Source organism: Trichosporon asahii, assembly GCF_000293215.1.
Source record: "Trichosporon asahii var. asahii CBS 2479 unplaced genomic scaffold scaffold00002, whole genome shotgun sequence".
Lineage (NCBI taxonomy): Eukaryota > Fungi > Basidiomycota > Tremellomycetes > Trichosporonales > Trichosporonaceae > Trichosporon > Trichosporon asahii.
Genome location: NW_014040922.1, coordinates 399,884 through 418,313, shown reverse-complemented (window position 1 = coordinate 418,313; position 18,430 = coordinate 399,884). Strand labels below are relative to the sequence as shown.

Below are 18,430 nucleotides of genomic sequence, written 5' to 3'. Positions count from 1 at the left end.
GCTCGTCGCTCGCTTAGGCCTCAAAGTACTTGTCCATAGCGGCCTTGCGCATCTTCTGCTCTGGGGCGGCCTTGCCTGTCCACAGCGTGAACTGGCGGAAGCCCTGCAGACAGAGAATCTCAATGCCAGTGACAGGAGTCCAGTTGGCGGCCTCGGCAGCCTCGAGCAGCGCCGTCTTGTACGGCTTGTACGCCATGTCGATGGCAACACCGTTCGGGTGCTGCATGAGCGAGGGCGGGAGCACAATACCCTCGCCGGGCGTCATGGAGAGGGACGCACCCGGCACAGTGGAGACGATGACAGCCGGCTGAGCGGGGAGCTTGTCGAGCGACGTCACGACCTCGATGTTGTACTCCTTGGGGAAGGAGGCGGCGACCTTGTCGGCGTTCTCGCGCGTGCGGTTGAAGAGCAGGATGCGAGCAGCGCCGAGCTTGTGCATAGCGTAGATCGCCGCGCGGCACGTGCCGCCCGCACCGATAACGAGGGTCGTGAGCTCGCCCGAGGGAGTGAGGTTGCGGAGAGCTGCCTCGTGGATAGCAGCCCAGTCCGTGTTGTCACCGTGCAGCTCGCGGCCCTTGGCACCCTGGCGAACAATGACCGTGTTCACGGCACCAATGACCTTGGCGTGCTCACTGACGGCAGACAGCTCTTGCATGATCTCGAGCTTGAGCGGGATCGTCACGCTGGCGCCGCCAAAGGCCTCATCGGCAAGGACACGGCGGACGGTCGCGTTGACCTCGGACGCCTCGCAGCGGTCGTAGTGGTGCGGGAAGCCAAGGGCCTGGAAGCCAGTGTTGTGCAGCGTCGGCGAAACCGAGGCAGCGATAGGCGAACCGAAGAGGAAGAACTTCTTGGGCTGGCACAGGCCGACAAGCGTGCGAGCCTCCATGACCTCCTTGGCCGTGAGCTGACCGGGAGCAGCGCGCGACGGCATATCGGCATGAGTGACCGGTGTCAGAACAGGGTTCAGAACACGCGAAAGCTGGCCGACGGCGCCCATGTTGATGGCGAGCAGCGGCTTGGCGGTGGGGTCCTCCTTTTTGCGCTCAGCGAAGAGAGCAAGCTGAGCATTGTCCGCCGTGGACGTCGCAGTGCCCACAATCTTGACAATGTCGCCGAGCTTGGAGCCCTCGGCGTACTTGCCCGCAACCTCAGGGCCATCCCACTTCATGTTGCTCGTCCAGTCGTGCCACGAGGCAATGAGCGCGGTCTCGCGCTTGGCGGCGTGGATCGCGGCGAGAACGTCTCCCGGCCACGCGAGCTCGACATCGACATACTCGGCGGCGCTGCGCAGACCAAGCTTGACAAGCGCAGCGTAACCGGCAACGTCGTCCGAAGGAGCCCAGCCGCCCTGGTTCTTCGAGCGGACCGAGAAGACAACGGGGAGGTTGGACGCCATGCGGAGAGAGGCGAGCTGCTTTGAAACGTACGACGCAGGAGGGAGCTTTGGGGTCAAGGGAGCCTGACCGTCGGGCGACAGGAGGTCGACGCGGAGCTCGATGGCGTCGGCACCCTCAGTAAGCGTCGACAGGTTGGCAAGAGCGGGAGTGATATCCGGGAAGGTGAGCGAGAGGAAGGCGGTCGGCTGGGCGTTGGGACCCGAGACGATCGGACGGTTCGCGTTGCGGCCAGTGACAAAGTTGAAGAAGCGCTCGCACTCGGCACGCATGGCGCGGTGGTGGTCCTTCTCCGACTGCGAGGCGATCGGCTCGAGGATGTTGATGAACTCGTGGCTCGAGCACTGCTCGTACCACGGCTCACGGCGGCGGTAGACATCGGCAAAGTCCTCGCCCCACTTGGGACGCTGGGCGGTTCCGCCAATGTTGTCGAGGAACGCCTCGAGGTCCTCGAGGTCGCGGTGAATGTGGACGACAACACCGCCGTCGGCGACGTAAGCCGCAAGCATCTTGCGCGCCTCCTCAGTCTCGACGATGCCGCCGCCAAGCGAGATGACGTGGCTGCCAGACTTCTCCTTGAGGAAGGAGGCAAGAATCTTGGTCTCGGTCTCGCGGAACGCCGGCCAGCCGTTCTGGGCGACAAAGTCGGACACCTTCATGCCGGCCTGCTGGACAAAGACCTCGTCGGCATCGACGTGCTCGGAACCAAGGACCTCGGCAGCGAGCGAACCGATGTACGACTTGCCAGCACCACGCATACCGATGAGGAGGACGGGGGTGTCACGGACACCGCTGGTGCCCGAGGTGGACGCCTGCCTGCTCTGGTCGAGCTCAACACCGTCAAACTCGACGCCAATCTTGTTCTGGAGGTCGTCCCAGAAGTTGGGCCAAGTCTTCTCGACGCAGCGCTTCTCCTCCAGCACGGTCTCGGGAACAACAGTGGCAAGGACAGCGTGAGCCATGGCGACACGGTGGTCGTCGTAGGTGTGAACCTGGACACCCTTCTTCAGCTGATTGTAAGGCTTGCCGAAGACAATGATGCCGTCGTCAAACTCGTCAGTCTCGACGCCAAACTTGGCGAGCTCGTCGCGCATAGCCTTGATACGGTTGCACTCCTTGACACGCTGGTTGGCGATGCCGTAGATGCGGGAGGCGTTGGGGCCAAGGCCCTGCACCTCGCGGCCGGGCAGGCACGGCTTAGTAGCGACGGCGGCGAGAACAGCGGCAGTCAGGAAAGCGTCGGTCATGGGCTCCATGTCGACGTTGCCGAGAGCGCGCAGCTCGCCGATGGGAGGGCCAGTGACGGTGGTCGAAGTGGCAGTCTGCTCAACGGTGCAGCCCATGGGCTCGAGAACGTCCTTGGCGAAGCGAGCGTCTCCCTGGAGAGAGCTGGAGCCAATGTTGGAAATCGTGCAGGTAGTGCCGGTGATAGCAGCAATGGCCAGGGGGTAAGTGGCGCTCGAGGCGTCCGACTCGATGTTGTACTCGGCGGGGTTCTTGTAGGTCGTCTTGGGGATAACATAGACGTCGAGGAGCTTGCCGTTGGCGTCCTTCTGGCGCTCGACCTGGACACCGAACTGGGCCATCATGGCGATGGTCATGTCGATGTAGAGCTGCGAGATAACCTGGCCACCGATGAGCTCGAGGGTGATCTGCTCACGAGCGTAGGGGGCGCAGAGGAGGATTGACGAGACGTACTGGCTGGACACAGTGGCGGCGAGCTTGATGTGTCCGCCGGCGAGGCCATCGGCACCAATGTCGAGGGGCAGGCAACCCTGACCCTCAAGGTACTCAATCTGGGCGCCGTCCTCGCGCAGAGCGTCCACGAGAGGTCCGATGGGACGCTGCTTCATGCGCGCGTTGCCAGTGATCTTGGTGGACTTGGCGTCGGCAGTGGGCTGCACGATGGTACAGACGGTGGTGAGGAAGCGAGCAGCGGTACCGGCATTGCCCAGGTAAAGCTCCTTGCCCTTGGGGGGAGGGGTGAGCTTGCCCTCACCACCTTCCACAACGATGGTCTCGCCTCCGTCCTCCCACGAGAAGACGGCACCCTTGAGCTCGGCGAGAGCGTTCATCATGACCGCAGTGTCGTCCGAGTGAAGAAGGTTACGAATACGGCAGGTGCCCTTACCGAGGGCCGCGAGGACGAGAGCGCGGTTGGAGATGGACTTGGAACCGGGGGTCGACATGACGACAGGCGACTTCTTTGGAACGCCAGAAATGACCGTGGCAGACTCGCAGAGGACCTTGCGGATGACCTCGTCGGCCACAACGGTGGCCTTCTCCTCGTAAGTCTTACCGATGCGGTCGAGGAGAACGATCTTCTTGGCGGGGCCCGAGTTCTTCTTGTCAATCCTCATAATGTCAAGGAGACGGTCGACGCCGAGCTGGGAAGCAGCAGGAAGAGAGGCAATGCGGCGGTCGGACATGGAGACCGGGAGGTTGTATGCCGAAAGGCAGCGGGTAAGGCGGCCAACGGCAACCTGGGAGAGAATGCCGAGCTGGCGAGCGACCTCGGCCTCCAAGATCATACCGATCGAAACGCACTCGCCGTGGAGGATGGTGGGGGTTAGGACAGCCTCGATAGCGTGGCCGATAGTGTGACCAAAGTTGACGAGGTTGCGGAGGCCAGTCTCACGCTCGTCGATCGTGACAATGTGAGCCTTGACGTAGATTGAGCCGGTGACAACCTGGAGCAGGAGCGACTGAGGGACGGAGCGGTCCTTCTCGAAGCGGCCAGCCTGGCCCTCGGCCTTGGTCGAGATGGCAGAGGTGATCTCGGCGGCGCGGGACTCCAGGGAGGCAAAGTCGTCGGCCTTCCAGATAGCAGCAGTCTTGACAACCTCGGCCATACCGTTCGAGAACTCGCGCATGGGGAGGGTCGACAGGAACGACAGGTCAACGAAGATGTAGCTCGGCTGCCAGAACGCTCCGATGAGGTTCTTTCCGTGAGGGGTGTCAATAGCGGTCTTTCCACCGACGGCAGAGTCGACCATGGCGAGGAGGGTCGTCGGGATCTGGACGAACTTGACGCCACGCATGCTGCTTGTTAGTTTCCGGACAACTAAGGTTGCTTACAAGGTGGCAGCAACGAAGCCGGTCAGGTCACCAATGACACCACCACCAAAGGCGAGGATGACGGTGTCACGGGTGCACTTCTCGCTGAGGAGCCAGTCCTCGATCTCAGCCTTGACAGCGCGAGACTTGGCTCCCTCACCAGGAGCGACCTGGTGGACGAGGAAGCGCGCCTTGGAGCCGGTGTCCTTGGCGGCCTTTGCGAAAGCCTCCTCCAGCTGGGGGAGGTAGAGCTTTGCAAGGTTGGTGTCGGTGATGAGGGCATAGGTGGTGGAGGGAAGGGTGGTGAGGACGGTGTGGAAGATGTAGTCGACGAGGTGGAAACCGGCGTGGATCGACTCGTTTCCGAGGATGGAGATCTTGAGGACGTCTGCGAGGTCGGACATGGTGGGCCGCAACCTCTTGTTGTCGCACCTGTGAAGGGCGTCAAACGTCGGGGTGTAGAAAGAGGATGGGGAGGGGGAAGGGTGAGAGGACAAAGAGAGGAAGGAAGGAAGGAAGGCGGACTGTTAGTTGCGCGCGCGCGGGCAAGCAAGCGAGCCAGCCAGCCGGCGCGGCTGAGTATGTCGGGTTTTTCTGATTGCCTGTGTCCGAGTCGTAATCAGCGGACAGTGGAGGGCGGTCACTGATTGGGGGGGGCACGTGGGATGCCGCACACAGCCGCACCTAATGGGATGTTTAATGGGCTGGTGAGTCTGCTAATCTCATTAGAAACAGGCTAATGAGGGGTGCACGTTGGATTGTGGATTGACTGGGATTGGGCGAGAGCGGGACTGGGGGGACTGGCGTCGGCGGCGTCGGCGGAAGCAAAGCTGGGATATGAGACGGTGGAGATTCCTCGGTGTCAGGGCGCAGGGGAAGAACAGGGAGAGGCGCGGTGCGCGCGCGTCTCAGACCCCTCGGCCCCTCGCCCTCTGGCGGCTGTCGCAGGCAAAGCAGGATAGGCTTTTGGGCCAGAACCCAAGATGGCCCAAGGTCCCGATGAACGGCAGCTGAAGCATCGGGAGGCGTCGACAGCCAGCGGACAGGACAGCGAGCCCTGCCAGCCCTGCCCTGGGCGTTAGTGGGGCAATGTACAAACCACTAGCGCCAGCGTACGTGACCTTGGCATACGGCCACACAGCCAGCTCAGCCAGCACAGCCAGCACTCGCGGCCACCGTCCAAAGTTGGGCCACCGACGCTCACCCATCCTCCCCGTCCTTTGCCTCACCCTCTTCCACCCCCCGCTTCATCTTTCACACACTCTGACTAGAACCAACGTCTCGATCACATCGCCCAATCCAGCTCATCCGCAACCATGCCGATGAGGAAATTCTCCCTCTCGCGCAAATCGTCTTCAAACGATATCCGCGGAGTCCGTGGAGACACACCTCCCGTCTCCCGATCCACCGGCGCCGCAGCCGCAGCCGCCGCCGCAGCAGCCTCCGCCCACGCATCGACTAACGGTGACGCCGACAGCGCCCAAGGATCTGGTAGTATCAGCAAGGGCTCCAATAGGCGCAACAGCCTCTTCGGGTGGGTTTTTTGTTATTGTTTAGCTCACCGGCTCCATCGCTGACCTCTTCTTGCAGCTCCAAGTCAAAACGCCGTCTGTCATCGCTGTTCAACAATCACCGTGACAAGGATGAGACAGCCCCCGTCCCGCCCATCCCGGCCAAGTATGCGTCTTCGGGAACGGCGACCCCGTCAAAGGAGGTGTCTGGCGTCGATGTCGACCAGAGCAAAACGCTCCCCGCTGTGCCGAACGAGGCCGTGAATGCTCAGCTGGCCAACCTGGGCATTGGAGGGCCTGCATCGGTCGCATCGACTGGACCGCGAGCGCCCTCTGTATCCAGTGTGCCTGCCTCAACGTCTGCGTCCATGACTGCGCCCGCACCCGCGACGCCTACGAAGGCATCCCAGATTTCGGCCCCGAACGGATCGGCAGTTGGGACGAACGGTCCCGTGGACACGACCCCGGTGCGGGCATCCGCCGCGGCTGTCGAAAACGGCTCTCCTGCTGCGTCGGTTGCGCCCTCGATGACCCGGTCGGTCAGCATGTACTCGCAGTGGGGCGACGAGGACGAGAGCTCGGACGAGGACGACGCGTTCTGGGCCACTCCCGACGAGGGTTTGTCCGAGGTCGAGGAGGAAGATGAGGACGAGGTCAACGCGATTGAACGGAATGCCGCGACTAACGGCGTCGCCGCTACCCCTGTTAATGGCGTTTCGACCTCCAAGCCCCCGACTGTCAATGGAGCGCCGACGACCAGCCGGAAAGCATCGACTGCGAGCATGACCTCGCTCGGCATCCCGAAGCTGCGCCGCTACCAGGCGACTGGCGCCAAGGTGAACCCGCCCAAGATGGAGTACGGCAATCCGAAGGATGTCGACCAGGCAGCCTGTCTCGCTCCGGACCTCGACACCTGTCGCGAAGCGCTCAGCCTCTTCCTGTCGTCCAAGATGAAGGAGGCGGAGAACCTGCTCGCGGAGAAGGACCCGAAGAACAACCACCTGTACCTGCAAAGCGGACACGGGCTGATCCAGAGTCTGAAGGGTCTGATGACATTTGACAGTGTCGACCTCAACGCGGCGCTCGACATCACCAAGGCGACGGCGCACACGGCGACGATGCTGCGTCCGCCAACGGGCGGCGTCTTCTCCAAGATTGGCGGCCTCGTGTCGCACGGCCAGGCGCTCGCGCGCGTGCGCCAGATGACGCCGCTGGAGCGCCACGCCGAACTGACGTACGCCGAGACGATTCTCGTCAAGGCGCAGCTCGCGATCGTTGCGGGCGGAGACTGGGTCGGCCTCATCCGTGAGGCGCTCAACATGCGCTCCGCGCACGGCATCTACCGCACCCTCCAGATGTACCTGGACGAGGCGGACAAGAACGGTTTCGACGAGGACATTGACATGGACTTCCGCTCGGGCGTGCTCCTCGGCACGGGCACGAGTTCGCTCATGCTCTCCCTGCTGCCGGGCAAGGTGCTCAAGATCGCCGAGGTGTTCGGCTACGCCGGAGACCGCAAGGTCGCCCTCGAGACGCTGATGGCTGCGGGTGGGTGGAGTGTCGATTCGCCGACGCCGGCATACGACGAGACGAACGAGGGTATCCGCCGGCCAATTTGCGACATGATCCTGCTCACGTTCCACCTGGTCATCAGCGTGCTCATGCCTGTTGCGGGCGTCGACATCCCCACGGCGCGCAAGATTCTCGCCTACAACATGCGCCGTTACCCCGACGGCATCTTCTTCCTCTACTTCCAGGCGCGCCTGCACACGAATGAGTGCGAGCCCGAGCTCGCAAACGCGTCGCTCCAGCGCGCCCTCGACCTCGAGCTCGAGTACGTCCAGCTCCAGCACATGTGCCTGTGGGACTATGGGTGCAACTACTTCCAGCTCAACGACTGGCAGGGCTCGTACCAGTGCTTCGAGATCCTGCGCAAGGAGTCCAACTGGTCCCGCGCCGTGTACACGTACGCGACGGCCGTGAACGTCATGGAGCTCATCGACGACCCGTCCGTGCCCGAGGCGACGCAGGAGCACGCGTACCAGCTCGTCCTGCAGCTGCCGAAGCTCGCCAAGAAGATTGCAGGCAAGTCGCTCCCCATCGAGAAACTGTGCAACCGCAAAGCACGCAAGTACGTGTCGCAGGGCAAGCGGCTCTTCCTCCCCGCCATGGAGCTGGGGTACGTGTTCGGCTCGCTTGGCGCAACGCCCCGCCGCCTGCTGCTGTCCAAGTGGCTGCCGCGGATCAACGCGGAACTCGCTGCACTCGAGGCCTCGACGCCCGAGACATGGGGCAACGGAACAGGATACTGGGACGACTATGCTCTCGGCCACTTCCTGCGCGCGCTCGTGCAGAGCCACGCGTGCTACCAGCCCAAGGACGCGAGCGAGAATGCGCGCCAGCGTCTCCCCGGCCAGCCGACGGACGCGGAGCTCGACGCCGGCGCCGAGCGCGACTTTAGGGCTGTCATCGAGAACGCGCCCAAGGTCGAGCTCGACCACTACATCCTCTTCCACAACCATTACGAGTTTGGCCGCTTCTTCGCCCGCCGCGGAGATACCGCCAACGCCAAGGCGCAGTTTGACATTGTCGCCTCGGGCAAGCTGCCCGTCCCCAACCCCCACATTGGCAAGGGCAAGTACTCCCTCGAGGGCGCGCTTCAGCTCAAGAATCACGCGGCCGCCCAGGCTCTCACGTCCAAGGACGGATCGGACCTGTAACCGCCTTATGCGTGTTTGTCCCTCAACTGCAGAAGGCAGTGAGGCAGATGAGCATATGCCTCAGCGCGGCATCAAAAGTAGGCGCAGTGTGAACTCGCGCAACACAGTCGCGGAGGGGAGCCCGCCGCACGCCATGCGCGACATGGCGAGCAAGCGCGGCCATTGTTCTATTCGTTCGCGGCGGAGTTCCGCTGGAACAAGCGGATGCAACTAGGTGCAGCGCAGTAGAACCCCCGCCCCCGCAAACGAACCCCAACCACGACCATCAATAATAACCTATAGAGAGTACAATCATTGGCCAACGATCTTATAAACCATGGGAGACTCCGGTCTATCGCATATGCATATACCCCACCTGACATGAGCGAATTTGGGTGATAATCACGCAGAGAGCACAGATCGATGCTAACCAGCGGGATATGGGATGATGACGAGGACAGGTGGTAATGGTCACCGATGACGCCGAGTGTGTGCCACGAATAGCCAGGGAGTCGGGCTACGTCTGGGCAAAAGTGTGAAATTTTGACTCGTGGTTGGTCAGGGTTAGTGGCCAAAGCGCAAGGACCCTTGTTGGCCTGTTGGGAATCGTAATGCACGGTCTATATCGTCATTTGCCCAGGTGTAAAGGAAGATTCTGATCCCGCTAATCAGAATCCATGGAAGGACTCAGGGCTAAGCTAGGCTGGCTGGCTGGGGGTTATGTGCCATGAGCCAGGCCCAAGAGGCCCGCACGTCGACCGCCACCGCTGCGCCGCTGCCCGCAGGGCCATGGGCCACACCCGACATCCACCCGAGTGAGCAGTGTGGGCTGGCTGCGCTGGGGGAGTCAGCCAAAATCACCGGCGACCTCGCTTTCGCTTTCTTTCTCCCATACCACCTCTCTTACCTCAAGACACCTGGTATCCGTGTTACGCATTCGCGTAGGGCTCCAACTGCCCCGCCGTCGTCTCTACCCTCTCTCGCGTCGCTCGTGGTCTCCTCCCCCCCACGGCACCCTGACTGTGAGTACTACTAGTTGCTTTCAAAAATCCCTCGCTGGAAAACACTCCGGAAACGACCACACGACCAACAATCTGCTTGCCACCTCGTGCTACCCGATCTCTCCTCGTCTCATCTGTTCATCTCAAGTTCATTCCGAGGACATGACCGGTTCATCTCGGCTTCATCCTATATGAACGACGCTAGCGACTTCCAACCACATTATTCCCTCATAGACACTGACTCCCAACACAGGTGGCCTGATCTCCTCTGTTGAGACGGCGGCCGACCCGATAATAAGCTCGTCCTAGACAGCTTGGATAATACTTTGCTCCTTCGTCTGGTTCAACTCCGGAAGGCTACATAAACGACTCCCCTCAAAAACAGTCTGAACCCCCCCCCCCCTCCCATTAGAGGGGCGGCGGCGCCCTGTGAGCCCTGGGCCATCCCGGCATCAGAGTGGAGGTCTCGTCAAGAATGAGCACCACTCTGACCGAGATTGTCCGCCAGGCTCCTCGCCAGGTGGGCGTCGTTCGCGCCCAGGCTTGGGAGGACGCGCGCCCCGCGTCGGCGCCCACTGCGCCTGTGGCTCAGCTCAGCCGCGCCCTCAACGACGGCGCCGAGGGCGGCCGCCTCCCTGCGCCTCCCCTCGTGCTGCGCCCGCGCCCCGCCGTCCACCCCGCGCTCACCGCCGAGGTCCACGACGCGGACGTGCACGCCCTCGTCGACGCCGTCGTCGAGGCCCGCATGAACGGCGGCATGGAGGACGAGTCGGCCTTCTTCGCTGGCGACCTGTCTGCGGTCTATGACGCTGTCGCGCAGTGGCGTGCGTCGCCCATTGGCTCCCGCGTCGAGATCTTCTACGCGGTCAAGTGCAACCCGTCCCCGATGGTGCTGCACCTGCTCTCCCTCCTGGGCGTGAACTTTGACTGCGCCTCGTCGTCTGAGATCAACCACGTCCTCTCGCTTCCCGCCCAGCCCTCGCCGGACCGCATCATCTTTGCGAACCCGTGCAAGCCCGCTTCGTTTGTGCGCAAGGCGGCCCAGGTCGGCGTGGACATGATGACCTTTGACAACGCCGACGAGCTGCACAAGGTCAAGGCGCTGCACCCGGGTGCCAAGCTCGTGCTGCGCATCCTGACGGACGACTCGAAGTCGCTCTGCCGCCTCGGGCTTAAGTTTGGCGCGCCCCTGGACGTTTGCCCCTCCCTCCTGAAGACGGCGAAGGAGCTGGGCCTCGACGTCGTCGGCGTCTCCTTCCACGTCGGCTCGGGATGCAAGGACCCCGAGCAGTTTGCCGATGCGATCTGGCGCGCGCGCCGTGCGTTCGACATGGCCGCCGAGGCCGGGTTCGACCTCAAGCTGCTCGACATTGGCGGCGGGTTTGAGCGCGAGACCTTTGCGCAGATGTCCCGCGTCATCAGCGACAACCTCGACATGTACTTCCCCGCGTCCGAGGGCGTGCGCGTCATTGCCGAGCCGGGGCGCTTCCTCGTCTCGTCGGCCTTCACGCTGGCGACCAACGTGATTGCGCGAAGGAAGAATGCAGAGGCCGCCCAGGCCGAGATCGAGGACATCCCTGCTGGCGCCGAGGGCGAGGGCTCCGCCGACGTCATGTACTACATCAACGACGGCGTGTACGGCTCCTTCAACTGCATCCTGTTCGACCACCAGATCGTCCACCCCTACCCCCTGACCGTCTCTGGGGCTCATGCAGCCGGCCGCCCCGCATTCCCGCCCCCGCCAAACGTCGAGCTCGAGAAGGACCTGACGCTCCAGCTCGGCTACCGCCAGACCCAAAGGGCGTCCGTCTGGGGCCCGACCTGCGACAGCATCGACTGCGTCCGTGCCGTCGTGTCCCTGCCTCCGCTCGAGGTGGGCGACTGGCTCGGATGGGCCGAGATGGGCGCGTACACCCTCTGCGCGGCTAGCACGTTCAACGGATTCGACCGCTCCCCTGTTCACTGGACCACGGGCGGAGAGTCTAAGAACGCGCAGGTCGTCCGTGAGGTCCTTGGCAAGTTCAAGCAGCAGTAGGCCGGACTCGGTGTTGTTGTGCTAGGGACAGACTCCTAGATTTTAGTTCATCAAGTATAGAAATGTACGAGGATAGATTAGCCGGCGGCGAGCGGCGAGCGGCGAGCGGAGCGAGCAGAGCGAGCAGAGTTCACTAACCAGCATACATAACGACTCAAGCACTCGTCCATCGAGCAGCTAGCAGCGTTGCGGAAGGCGAGCAATGACGATCAGTCCCAGATGCGCCAATGGTGGAGGACCAGAAAGAACCCTAAAAGCGGGGGCTATGACGTACCATCCCGCTGCTCACAGCTGGTCGCGTCCCATTCTGTGGCAAGGCACCCATTGCACCCCTTGCACCCATTGCACCCATGCGCACCCACTGCAATGATCCGCGTCTGTTTGCGTGCTCTGCCTCCTCGGCGCGTCAGCGCCGCTCCCGGTGGCCACTTGAATCCGGATCGGAGCGACCCCCCCCCCTTCCCAACTCCCAACAATCTAACTTCTTTTCTCTCTCTCTCTAGTTTATCGCCACTCATCACAGTCATCGATAAGACATAGAGTATTGACGATATGAGCGCAGCTACCAACAACGCCATCTCGAAGCCTGGCGCGGCCGTGCCGAACCCCGGCGGCCCCGGCGGCGAAGACCTTACGCCCGTCGCCGTGTCGCCTGCTGGCACGCTCGGCAGCAGTGGGCCCGAAGTGCCCGGCTCTGCTGCCGGCGTTTCTACGGGAAGCAGCGGCGGGGAGGGACTCCTGCAGAGGGCGCAGGCTATGGCTCAGCCTGTAAGTACCCACTCCCTCCATCCTCATTGAGTTACCAACTGCAGCTGGGAGCTGGCACGCTCGCTCGCTCGCTCCGCTCGCTCGCTCGCTCCGCTCGCACGTTCCGCGCTCCTCGCCGCTGCGCGGCTCGAAGGCTGACAGCAGTACCTTGACAAAGCGGCAGCCACGGCCAAGCCCTACGCCGACGCCGCGATGCAGAAGGGGCGCGAGCTCAAGGACAGCATCGAGGTGGGTCCCCCCTTCTCCCTCATGAGATATCCAGACGCAAAGGTTTCTCGTGTCGGGCTTCGGCTGGAGACAGAAAGACTGCAACTGAGTACAGTAAAAGGGCAGTGTAGACTAACTCCCAGGGCAAGCACGATGCCACGGCCACCCCCGCTGCTGCTCCGGGCGAGCACCACGCCACCACGGGAACTGGTGCCGCGCACAGCGAGGGCCTCGCTGCCACCGCGGGCCAGACGGCGCAGGATCTCGGCGAGAAGGCCAAGTCGGCCCTTGGCTATGGCCTTGTGAGTCTATCCTCCCTTTCCCCCCTCACCCCCGCACTCGCCCTCATCCCCGTGCGGATACGACCGCACTCGCTCACTCGCTCACTCACCCCGCCACTCGCGCTCCCTCGCCTCGCTTCGCTCGCTCGCGCTAACACCCAGGCTCAGCTCCAAGCGCTAGGCAAGCAGATCGACGACCGCACAGCCACAGCCGACCAGCCCGGGCTGCTTACGCGTGCATCGGCCGCGTACCACTCTGGCGTCGAGCAGCTCGAGAAGGCTGTCGGCGCCAAGGATCACGCGGGGAGCACGGCCAACCTGACCACTGCCGAGGAGGGGAGCGCGCCCATTGCGGGAAGCCTGAATGACGGCCCGCACCCTATCACGACGACGACGAATGCGATCCCGCACGCTGAGAGTGCGGCCCAGACGCAGAAGACGGAGGAAGGGGAAAGGGCCAAGACAGGCGAGAGCGTCACGGCGCCGCCTGAGGCTTGAGTATTACTGGGTTCTGTTTTTGTTGTGTTCGGTTTGATGTCTTTCTTGCTTCTTGTTGTGCTCGTGGAGCGAATGATTGGAGACCGGGGGAGGTGATGGGAAGACTAACGAACGGACTGATAGCGCCACACCGTTTGACTGGTTGGATCCATGGCTGCGGCTGTCTGAGTGCACACGGTCTGTGCGAGTGACGCCCAAAGAACTGGATGAACTTAGCCTGGTTTATAGTTGAGTTCAAGTCTCGGCCAGCGCCACCGGCCGCCCTCCCGACGCCGAAGACCGACAGTCTCATGCCAAGACCTCGGCTGGCACCGCACCAGCCATACCAGCCACGCTGATCACAGGGCCCGTGTCGTATCCGGGGCCCGAGGCCCCGGCTTCATCATCACTTCTGCGCCTTCACGACGTTAGCTTCTGTTCAACAAGCCTAGCGGCACGGTACATGTGCGCAGGCGTACAAACAATCGCAACTGGACAGGCGTTCCGCGCCGATCGTCAGTGTGTGCGCCGTGCGGGGCCCAGAACGGTGGTACGAGCGCGTGGCTGATAATCAGGCTGTGTTCGTGCCCGTGCTCGTCGGTTGTGTCAGCAAATCTCTGTAAGATGAAGAGAAGGGGACTGCGTGTCCCGCCCAGTTCAGTGGCATCTGCCGCCTCGATGCTGGCGCGGCCGAAGCTGTCGAAGGCACTGCAAAGCATCACTCGCGCTGCTTCCGGCTTCGGCGGCTATTGCCTTTGATTTCAGAGGCCGGAGTCGCCTTCTGTGGATCTCGCATTGTTCGATGCCCATTCCATATGGGGCAACGGCGCGGCACTCGCACGATTGCATCGCGGTGGACCACCACATTTTCTCGTTGCCACATCATCGCAACACAGGACATGGTAGATATTGAGCCAATGGATACTGTCGCTCCAACTAGAGATCTCTCCTGCTTGCCATCTCCGTCCGCCGCAGCATCGCTGTTAAGAGGTGACTCACCCCGCAGCACCAGAGCGCAATGCTCCTCCGCTCTATGACGCTCAGGTCCCAGCTTCCATTCCGCAGCGAGAGAGTGGAGTAGTCTGCAGACTGGGCACTGCCTCTGTGCGGCGTTTCGGGATTAGAGGGGCGGCGGCGCCCTGTGAGCCCTGGGCCATCCCGGCATCAGAGTGGAGGTTGTAGGCGAGCCGGTTATCATTCTGCTCCCGCGTGCTGGAGCGCGTTTCGCGTCAAGCAACTCTCCTATAGGAGCAGCTTGACCCGGCGGGCGAGATGCTGGAGCTGGCTGGCATGTCGCTGACACGGCGCCGAGCATGCGGAGGTCGGCGGCGTCTTGTGCACTATGTAATCGTTGCCGCCACTCTGCAAGATGTGACCGTGCACAAACCACACCTCACGTGAGCTTACGGGGGGACTCGAGCTAGCGAATTCGCTGCAGCCGTGTGCATCGCGCCAGTGCCATGTCGGACGGGAGGCGATTAGGGCATTAGGGACGGCACTACTTGGCCCTTTAGGAATGTCGCAAGTCCGATTAGAAAATGGATCTGGGAGTAATTACAAAGCAGATAGCGTCAAATGAAATACTTCCCCCCCTCGTCCGCCCGTGTGTGCCGTGTGGTGTGTTGGAACACGACGACAGGCGGCTGCCCCTATCGCCCGCTCACCGTACGCTCACTCTCCCTCGCCATTTGTCAATTTGCAACAACACCCCACCATCATCTTTTATCTTCTCCATTACATTCACCATCATCCATCCCTGCACATCCCTCAAGCTTGCTCCCCACGCTTGACCCCCGCCCCGACTCTCACCCTCCCCCGTCCCGCTCCGCCCACCGACACCGCAGTCGTCAGCGAGCAACAAGGACGCGCCAACCCCTCCAAACACCCTTCCATCCCGCTCGGCTACCCCAGGATCGGCACCGGCGCTCTTCCTGCTCCAGCCCTCCCTCTCGCCGTCGCACGCGCAGTCCTCATCCCCGGCTGCATCTGCACAACGTAGCTGGTCGACTGCCAGATTCGCTCCGACACACAGAGTCCTGTTAGTTTCCTTATTCCCTGGTCTACCCGCCCCCCGAATCTACCCCCCACCACCGGCCGACATCACACAACCTCGCACAACCCCTGGTCTCCGCGGGCACATCGCTCCGCTGGTTGCGAGTCGTCCTCGCGCATGGCGCTAACCTGTCGCTTGCTATGGCTACTCTGAGCACGTCTAGTGCGGCGCGCAGACCCTCGCACGCCGTCTGCCGCGGACAAAATTGCATGCGCGGAAGGATGCACCGCCCAGCCGCGTCCCAGCAGTGTTGTGTCATGCTCGGACGCACACGCCCCGCTTCTTCCACCATCCCCCCATCCCTCAGACACAAACCACGCTGTTTTGTCCGTCAAACATGCTGACTAGCCCAGAACTGGTTAATTCCCCCCCTTATCCCTCATCTTAAACATGGCCGACGCCGCCAACGACATTGACCTTGATTCGGTCATCGACCGACTTCTCGAGGGTACGTTTTGACTAATGCATGGCCACCGACTACTGCCGCGGTCGGCCGAAAAACTGCCCCAGTGGCCGACGGCGAACAGACAGATGCTGACTCGCGATCCAGTACGCGGAAACCGCCCCGGCAAGGCTGTCCAGCTCCAGGAGTACGAGATCAAGCACCTTTGCACGAAGGCTCGCGAGATCTTTATCAGCCAGCCTATCCTTCTCGAGCTTGAGGCGCCCATCAAGATTTGCGGTGAGTAGGCAGAAACGAGTGTTTGCGGGCTCGATCGATCGTGTGCACGCGCACTTCCCAGAGTTTAGTCATTCGTGCTTTGGAAACTGACCTTTCAGGTGACATCCACGGCCAGTACTACGACCTCCTCCGCCTGTTCGAGTACGGCGGCTTCCCCCCAGAAGCCAACTACCTCTTCCTGGGTGACTACGTCGACCGTGGAAAGCAGTCGCTCGAGACCATCTGTCTCCTCCTCGCGTACAAGATCAAGTACCCCGAGAACTTCTTCATTCTCCGTGGTAACCACGAGTGCGCGTCCATCAACCGTATCTATGGATTCTACGACGAGTGCAAGCGCCGCTATAACATCAAGCTCTGGAAGACGTTCACCGACTGCTTCAACTGTCTCCCCATCGCCGCCATCATTGACGAGAAGATCTTCTGCATGCACGGTGGCCTCAGCCCAGACCTCCAGAGCATGGAGCAGATCAGGCGAGTGATGCGCCCCACCGACGTCCCCGACACTGGTCTCCTCTGCGACCTTCTCTGGTCCGACCCGGACAAGGACATCACTGGATGGAGCGAGAACGACCGAGGAGTGTCATTCACGTTTGGCCCCGACGTTGTGTCGAGATTCCTGCAGAAGCACGACATGGACCTCATCTGTCGTGCGCACCAAGTCGTCGAGGACGGATACGAGTTCTTCGCCAAGAGGCAACTCGTCACCCTCTTCTCTGCCCCTAATTACTGTGGCGAGTTTGACAATGCCGGCGCCATGATGTCGGTCGACGACACCCTGCTGTGCTCGTTCCAGGTGAGTTAATCTGCCATCGGTCTTTGCTAACTCGTGACAGATCCTGAAGCCCGCGGAGAAGAAGGCGCCCAAGTACGGCTACGGCGGTGGACGGCGTCAGTAAGAGTTCGCGCTGAACTCTTGCGGATTGACTATGGACATGCATTTGAGGAGTTAGCTGCGCGGCGCGGGGACGGGACGCAGTACGAGTCGGCGGCGGGGATGCGATTCGCTATACCATCTTCTCTTTTTCTTTTTTCTCGTTTCCTTCTTCAACCTTTCAACCGATTCGCCTTGCTGTGTTCCTCGACCTCTCAAGCCTACTTCCGGCCGACACGGCGAAGTGGCGGATCGAACGATTCCGGTAAAGGCGAAGGTGACGGGGAGGGGAAGGGATCGGCAGGGGAAGGTGGTACGGAGAATAGAGACGACTCGTCACGGACCGACTCTTATCCACCGATTCTCGCGTCTCGAACGTCCCCTCGCTCCTCGCCCCACCTCTCATCTACGCTTTTCCTCTTCTCTTCTCTGATCTCTTTTTTATTATTATTCTCTTCTCCTTTTTTCTCTTTCTCTCTCCTCTCTTCTGAACTTCATCCCCCTACCCCCACCCCAAATTCCATCCCCACCACCCACCTCAACAAGAAGAAGAAAGGATGGCAAAATCGGCATTAGAAAACGTGACGTGTACGAGTGTGACGATGCGAGAGCAATGCTTTGGACGGGTGCTGGACTTTGAGACTTGATCTGGGGACTGGAGATTGGAGATAGGAGAGTGGCCACTCGGGGCGCGAAGGTGGCTAGTGTGGACGAAGACTAACAACTGACGTACAGATTGACTGAGCTAATCACAGGCATGCCACCCTCGGCGCGGAGGTGCTACGAACATGATGCTGACGATCTGAACAGCTTCGAGTCTCGGAGCAAGTTTGCGCCTGGGAGTGTGGGAACGTGGCTTGGGGAGTGAGCAGCGATCAGCGGCCTGACCCGAAGGTACGCGGATAATCGTCATTGACGATCTTGGGCCTTGTGGACGGGCAGAGTATGCCGGGCCGACCTCTACAACAAGACAAGCCCCGCTTTGGTGTGCTGATTGTGTGCTGGGGCAACTGATCGGACAGCGCAAGTGACAAGCAGACACGAACCAGGGCCACAATACTTACGGGCTAGAGCTCCTTCACCCAACCTTGCAATCTAGACTCAGGCTGAGCACAGGTTGAGCATATCTGCATGCACATCTGTGCCGGCCACTTGTCATGAAAGCTGGTCGATAAACGCCATAGTGGCGATCCAACAGTCGACCTCAGTCCTCTCTCACTCAACCGTACTTCACTCACCCAGCCACCAACTCCCTCCTTCCGGTAGCACTTCGACTCAGCTCTCCAGACCACGCGCGCTCGCACGCTCGCACGCTCGCACCCGCCCCGACGCCGCCGCCACCAGCCCTGCCCCCCGGGGGACATCGGTCGCGTGGCCCAATGGCAAGGCGT

General features: G+C 61.7%; 6 protein-coding genes across 6 annotated transcripts; 4 read left to right on the top strand and 2 right to left on the bottom strand.

Annotated features, from left to right (window-relative positions):
* Positions 1-13: 13 nt before the first annotated feature.
* Positions 14-4,438, bottom strand: A1Q1_08054 (aromatic amino acid family biosynthesis-related protein; the record flags this gene model as incomplete). The annotated part of the gene is made up of 1 exon (XM_014328825.1): positions 14-4,438. The coding sequence occupies one exon, from the start codon at positions 4,436-4,438 to the stop codon at positions 14-16; it is 4,425 nt and encodes a 1,474-aa protein (XP_014184300.1).
* Positions 4,439-4,471: 33 nt separating this feature from the next.
* On the bottom strand, positions 4,472-4,858 carry A1Q1_08053 (aromatic amino acid family biosynthesis-related protein; the record flags this gene model as incomplete). The annotated part of the gene is made up of 1 exon (XM_014328824.1): positions 4,472-4,858. One exon carries the CDS (start codon positions 4,856-4,858, stop codon positions 4,472-4,474), a length of 387 nt encoding a protein of 128 aa, XP_014184299.1.
* Positions 4,859-5,770: 912 nt separating this feature from the next.
* On the top strand, positions 5,771-8,685 carry A1Q1_08052 (uncharacterized protein; the record flags this gene model as incomplete). Its single annotated transcript, XM_014328823.1, has 2 exons — positions 5,771-5,988; positions 6,045-8,685. 2 exons carry the CDS (start codon positions 5,771-5,773, stop codon positions 8,683-8,685), a joined length of 2,859 nt encoding a protein of 952 aa, XP_014184298.1.
* A 1,455-nt stretch (positions 8,686-10,140) lies between these two features.
* A1Q1_08051 (ornithine decarboxylase) lies at positions 10,141-11,700 on the top strand (the record flags this gene model as incomplete). The annotated part of the gene is made up of 1 exon (XM_014328822.1): positions 10,141-11,700. One exon carries the CDS (start codon positions 10,141-10,143, stop codon positions 11,698-11,700), a length of 1,560 nt encoding a protein of 519 aa, XP_014184297.1.
* A 552-nt stretch (positions 11,701-12,252) lies between these two features.
* Positions 12,253-13,454, top strand: A1Q1_08050 (uncharacterized protein; the record flags this gene model as incomplete). The annotated part of the gene is made up of 4 exons (XM_014328821.1): positions 12,253-12,468; positions 12,613-12,696; positions 12,807-12,977; positions 13,119-13,454. The coding sequence occupies 4 exons, from the start codon at positions 12,253-12,255 to the stop codon at positions 13,452-13,454; spliced, it is 807 nt and encodes a 268-aa protein (XP_014184296.1).
* A 2,422-nt stretch (positions 13,455-15,876) lies between these two features.
* A1Q1_08049 (serine/threonine-protein phosphatase PP1) lies at positions 15,877-17,064 on the top strand (the record flags this gene model as incomplete). Its single annotated transcript, XM_014328820.1, has 4 exons — positions 15,877-15,934; positions 16,037-16,168; positions 16,237-16,961; positions 17,011-17,064. The coding sequence occupies 4 exons, from the start codon at positions 15,877-15,879 to the stop codon at positions 17,062-17,064; spliced, it is 969 nt and encodes a 322-aa protein (XP_014184295.1).
* Positions 17,065-18,430: the final 1,366 nt, after the last annotated feature.